The 5,967-nt window shown below is 48.8% G+C and overlaps 1 protein-coding gene across 1 annotated transcript; it reads left to right on the top strand.

The window, feature by feature from the left end:
* Positions 1-546: 546 nt before the first annotated feature.
* Positions 547-2,619, top strand: LOC142570322 (endothelin-converting enzyme 2-like). The gene has a single exon (XM_075678713.1). The coding sequence runs from the start codon at positions 547-549 to the stop codon at positions 2,617-2,619; it is 2,073 nt and encodes a 690-aa protein (XP_075534828.1).
* The last annotated feature ends 3,348 nt before the right edge of the window (positions 2,620-5,967 follow it).

The raw sequence follows: 5,967 nt of genomic DNA, 5'->3' as shown, positions 1-5,967 counted from the left end.
AGTCCGATCATGGACGATCTCGCCGAATGTTCGCAAAAGACTCCTACGCCTGGACAAGAAAACAAAACCGAAAGCGCCTTTGTAGTTAGCAATACTGCAGCTGTCGGACCACCTGCGTGCAGCGAGCAGACATCGCGCCGGACTAGATTGTTGGCGAGTGATGCAATTGCCGGGAGATGCTCTCTTGCGAGGGAGCCCCCTGTGAAAAGTAAACAGAGCTCGAAGTCATTCAATGCACCTCGGCCTCGGTTTGCGGATTCGAATGTAGGTCTTCCCCTCGTTAACCGTGAACAGTTCGAACGAGCTGCCAATAGCACTCAAGCCAGGCCTGCCGTCACCTTAACGTTGGACAACTTGGCAGAGTCGCACAAGGGTAGGACTTGGCGGCCATGCAGACGTCCTTCTGTGAACACGCAAGGAAATGCGTTTCACGGTGACGCACCTTACGGTAGGCCTACCGTGTATGAGAACGCTCGTGCGCCGCCGTCGCGAAGCGCCGTCCCCGGGAGCTTTGCTCCTGGGGACTACGAGGTGCGCCATCGCCGCATGCCCCGCGAGGAGTACCTTCCGTGCCTGTTGGCAGTGTTCCTGTTAGTTGGATTTGTGGTGGTTATCGCCTTTATTATCATTACATGGCGCAGCTTTACGAAGCACGAGAAGCCCTATAAAGAGCAGCTCAGTAGCATCTGTAAGTCACCGAGCTGCTCCAGGGATGCTGCCTACCTTAGCAGTCTTCTGTCGTGGGACCAAGTCAACCCGTGTCATGATTTCTACGCTTTCGTCTGTCGCCGGTGGACCAGCAGTTACACCACACCGTCTCCAAGGTCTTCTGTTTCTGCCGACGATGATTTGGCCTCGTTTCTTGAAAATAAATTGTACGTCCACCTTCAGGATAATTTCTCGGAAGCTGACAGCAACCTAAGACCAATAATCGACCTCCACCAGAAGTGCATGGATGTGAAGCGCATTGAGGATGACGAGTGGAACCCTTTGCTCGAACTCATGTCTCTCGTTTTCCTCGAAGGATTCCCGCTGACGCCACCGGTAAGAAAAAGCCTCTCTGTGTGGCGAACAGCAGCGAAGTTGCTTCGAAAGACAGGCACCGCTTCGTTACTTGGCATCGGTATCTGCGCCAGTTCCTCGACGGTACGCACAGATCTTGTGTCGATAGGGCTCCCTGATACGCTGACCAACAACGACTACATTGACATAAGTGAAGCCATTCGTCTTTACACCAGTGCGACTTTCGCGGCTATGAATGCGTTGAAGAAGCAGTACATCCCACCATCGTTTACTCTAAGCATTATCAAATTCGCAAGCGATATGGAGAAGCTCGCTGATGTAGCGCCGATGGAGAATGCATCCAAGGTGAACTCTTTGCAGTCATTGCCGCAGCTTATTATCTTTCTTGAAGAAATCTTCAACGACGTCCGTTCAAACCTTTACAATGGCGAAGACACGGAAGTCATGATCCAACCTGCGGTCGCTGTAAACGGAATATTGCAACTCGCTGATAACACCGACCTCGCCACCGTAATGAACTACCTTGGAGTTAGACTTATGATCCAGGTCTCTCCTTTCATTCCGCACTCTGGACTCGCCGAATTCTACAGTGTGCTTCTATATGGAAAACGTAGGGGCAACTTGCCCCGCTGGCAACTGTGCCTGCGAGCCACGGAAAAGGCCCTCTTCCCCCTGACGAACCTCGCCATTCTTACCGATCTCAGTGCACGCACGCCTCTCTCCCAACTTTACGATCTTACGAGCGACATTGTAGCAGAATTCCAGAATGGCATCGACACTTCTCCATATTTCACGGAAGAGTCTAGGGCTATAATTCGAAGCATACTAAACACGACACGCCTGATGGTCGTTAGACCGGACTGGCTAAACGACAGCGTTGCAATCGACGCCTACGTTCAAACGCTCCCGGTGAAACTAGCGAGCGCACGGAACAGCCTTGACGCCTACGTGATCTACCACGAGCGCACTTTCCTGGCGTCGCTCGCACGCAGCTCGACGCAACGTTGGAGCCGTTCCGCTTTCAGCGCGCACTGTTGGTACGAGCCTGACCTGGACGCCATCTACGTTCCCTTGCTGGTCTTTAACGTCTCGAGGGCCTTGGAAGAGGGCACCGACGCCATACAATTGTCGCGTGCGGGACCCCGCCTGATGCGCTGCGCCTTTGACGCGCTCATATTCAAGACACGCGCGTCAACAGGAATACACCAGCGATGGCTTAAGGGAGAAACAGAGACCAAATTGCGAGAAGTTGAGGCTTGCCTCGACTCACGCGAAGCGTCGCAAACTACACGGTTCCGGAGAACCCGTGACGTGCTTGCGGCTAATTTCTCCTTCGCGCTTTTCCTGAAGGCCGCGCGGATGTCTCGGCATCCCATTGCCCTTACGCTGCAGCAGAACCGTATTGCGACTCAGGAACAGCTCTTCTTCATTTACCTGATGCTTCAGAGTTGCGAACAGAGTGGAAGGGCAGAGAACCGCGCTCCCAACGCTGGCTACGATTGGAACATCGCACTTCAGAACATCAAGGACTTACCGAGAATGTTTCCTTGCAACGCCGAGAGCCCCGTGAACGTGCAGAAGTGCCTCGGCGTATAAGCGCGATATTCTTCAGTGCCCGAGTCGTTGTTTAAAAATATTTTTTCTGACCGTATATCCACAGTTCTGTAGCTTCTACACAGTTCGATGCCAACTATATAAAATGTTTGAAAATACTGCTCCAGTGTGCAGTGTGCAACACGGTGCATGTTTGCGTGCGTTGGATAATGTACAGAGTATAAAATATCAGCGATGTACGTGTTCACCGGGGCTGTCTGCGCACATGTTGACGTGTAATACAAATTGTAGTCAAACAAGCATCAGCGACTCTCGAATGAAGCGGGCGTCGGATGCGGTTGCTCGAACGCGACAAATACTGTGTGAAGCATTGGTTATATCACGCTACCGCTGGTAGTCAGGCGTCTTGCGTAGCGCTTAGATTATTGCTAAAGCGCGATATTACACTTTTAGCATCACCACTGACCCTGTCAGCTTCACGTTTCAGCGTTAAGGCCAAACTACACCTACACGGTCGCCGCGCCTCGCGAGGAATGGCGGTTTGAACCTATATACAATAGGGACGTCAGCGCGCAAGTCTTTGCTTTTTTCGCCTTGGTAGACATCGTTTCGCATTTTGTGAGGCAGCCAGAGCACTGATATTTGTCTGGAGAAGATATCTAGGCTCGTGCTGCGCTTCGACGAGTACGATCTGGCTTGCACCATCTGCGCATGCGTGAGAAGCGTGGGCGCGAGCTGACGCGCGCCGGCACGCGTACGTGTAGTTTGTCCTTTTCCAACTTTCGGTGACAAATTTATTATCGCGTTTGAGCTGCACGACGAGCTCTGTCATGCTGACAAGGACAGACTGCGTAACTCGTCAAACTACTTCATCTCGGGGTTGCACGACGCGAGTGCGCAGATGCTCATCAAAGGTTCGAGTTCAGGTCGTAAACACAGCTCTGATTACGCGCTTCCGCCAGCGCTCACCGAGTAAGCGTCGCTAAGATGAAAGTTACAAAGTTACAAAGTTGTGGCAGTTTCGTCACTGTTAATTAGAACTTTCCTTGCACGCGTGTTTCGATGCTTTCAGAAAGAGTTCGACCGTGGTCTCTTAGCGCCTGCCACTAAGGGTAGTGCAACAAAGTTTGCAAGGTGCGCGGCTGTAGACGTTGACGTGTAAGGGCAAGTAGCTCAGCCTCCTCATAGTGCCTCTGTCATGTTATCCAGGAAAAACACGCAAAAGGTGGGAGATGGAAATTCAAAACGACGTGCAAAACGAGCACAAGGTAAAAGCGGGAGCCAACGCTTCGACAAGTGGACTTGTCATTTTCAAGGCGACATATGAGACTATATGAGGCTCTCTCATACCAGCTAGCACGTAGACACCGAAAGCGGAACAGTGCCCAGACCTGGATTTATACATAAAGCTAATCTCAAAGGAAATTCTAGAGACAGCGCGGCTTGCCGGAAGCGCAAAAATTGGTCCCCCGATCAGCACCAAATCGTTAAAGTACTCGCGAAAAGAAATTATATTGTAACAAAACCAGCAGACAAAGGCGGCAGTACCATAATATGGCATATAGAAAAGTGCAATAATGAGGCCTCCAAACAACTGAGCAACCACACCCGTTACAGAAAACTTGACGCTAAGCCAACTTCAGACTACAGCGATACTGTGCAAAGCACAATAGTGGAGCTCCTATTCAGAGAACTTATCACGCAATCTGAATGTCGCTTCATGATGCCCAACAACAAAGAACGCTTTTATCTTCTTCCTAAAATATATAAGGTTCCCGTCGAAGAAATATTTCAGCAGAAATCCCAGGTCGGCCTATAGCCTCTAATAACGCACCTACCGAGTCAATATCTAAACTCTTAAATCGCCACCTGTGAAACAACCCCACCACCCTCCCATATTTTGTTCAAGACACGCCGCACTTCCTTCGAATTATCGACGGCATCAACGCCAACCAAATCCTTTCCGACTGCGCTTTTCTAGTCATGTTGGATGCTTCTGCTCTTTACAACAACATATCCATGAGTGAAGGAATTCAAGCCGTATAGAAATCCCTCGCAGCGAATTCCCAAACGTACGCTGATGAAGTTTACCTGTCACTCGTTAGGTTAGTTCTCACGTTCAACTATTTTGAATTCGATTCTATTCACTACCTGGATACATGCGGCACTAGCTTGGGAGCACCATCCGCTCCCACGTATGCGAACAGTTTCATGGGACATATTGAAGCAGGCCTGTTGAAATCCTACCCTTTAAAACCCTCCCATCTTTCTGCGTTACACTGCCGACATACTTATAATATGGGAACCCGGCACAAGCCCGTTAACCGACTTAATTAACCATTTCAATCGCTTTCAACCGAGTATTAAATTTGCTTCTCAGCGCTCTCTTAGTCAAATCAATTTCCTCTACATGACGGTCTACATGGAAAACGGAAAACTGAGAACGACACTTTACTGGAAGCCTGGGGATAGCCAGCAATATTTAGACTACAACAGTCATCACCCCTGACGCTGCAAGCAAGGAATTTTCGTCGGAAAAGCGAAACGAATAAGAAGGATCTGCAGCGATGACAACCTAAATCCACCGCCTAAATGACGTTAAAACAACGCTAGCAGAAAGAAGCTATCCACAAGGTGCTCTCGACAGAGCTTATAATGTCACGTCAAGGTTGGGGAGACAATCGTGATTAGCTAAGAAACAACCTACACCAGAATCTGACAGACCGCCAGCCTTTATAACAAAATATTCTAATGCCCTCCTAAACATAAACAACATCCTACGAAAATACTGCCCAATATTATCAACTAACGAGTGTCTGAGAAAAGCCTTCCCGGATGTACCAAGGGTTACCTATTGCCACAACAAAAACATCAAATACATGTTAATGCACGCAAAAGCCAGCCAACATCATTCCCTCGTAATGAAAGCATGTTGTCGCCCCAGATGCAATATCTACAGGCACCTTCAAAGTGACATTAAAATTAAAAGCACTGCAACTACTTATACACAAGAAGTCAAAACTAGCTTTAATTGAACAAGTTCGGATGCAATTAATATTCTTGAATGTTCCTTTTGTGAGAAACAATATCTCGGTGAAACGGTACAATCAATGAACGTCAGATTAAACGGGCATCGCGCGGACACAGGTAGAAAGCTTCCCAAAGCCGCCGCCGAGCATTTCAACCAACCAGGTCATAATTTTGATGAACTTAAACTCTACATCTTACAGTCAAATTTCCATTCTGAACGAGAAAGAAAATACAGATAATCATACTTTACCCGTAAGTTCAAGAAAGGAAGAAAGGAAGGAAGGAAAGAAAGGAAGCTTTAGAATCTATTCGCTATGCTAAATGTCAAGTTATAGGCAACACCACATAGTTTGGTTGCTT

This window comes from Dermacentor variabilis, chromosome 2, assembly GCF_050947875.1.
Source record: "Dermacentor variabilis isolate Ectoservices chromosome 2, ASM5094787v1, whole genome shotgun sequence".
Taxonomy (NCBI): Eukaryota; Metazoa; Arthropoda; class Arachnida; order Ixodida; family Ixodidae; genus Dermacentor; species Dermacentor variabilis.
This window is presented reverse-complemented; position numbering and strand designations above follow the sequence as displayed.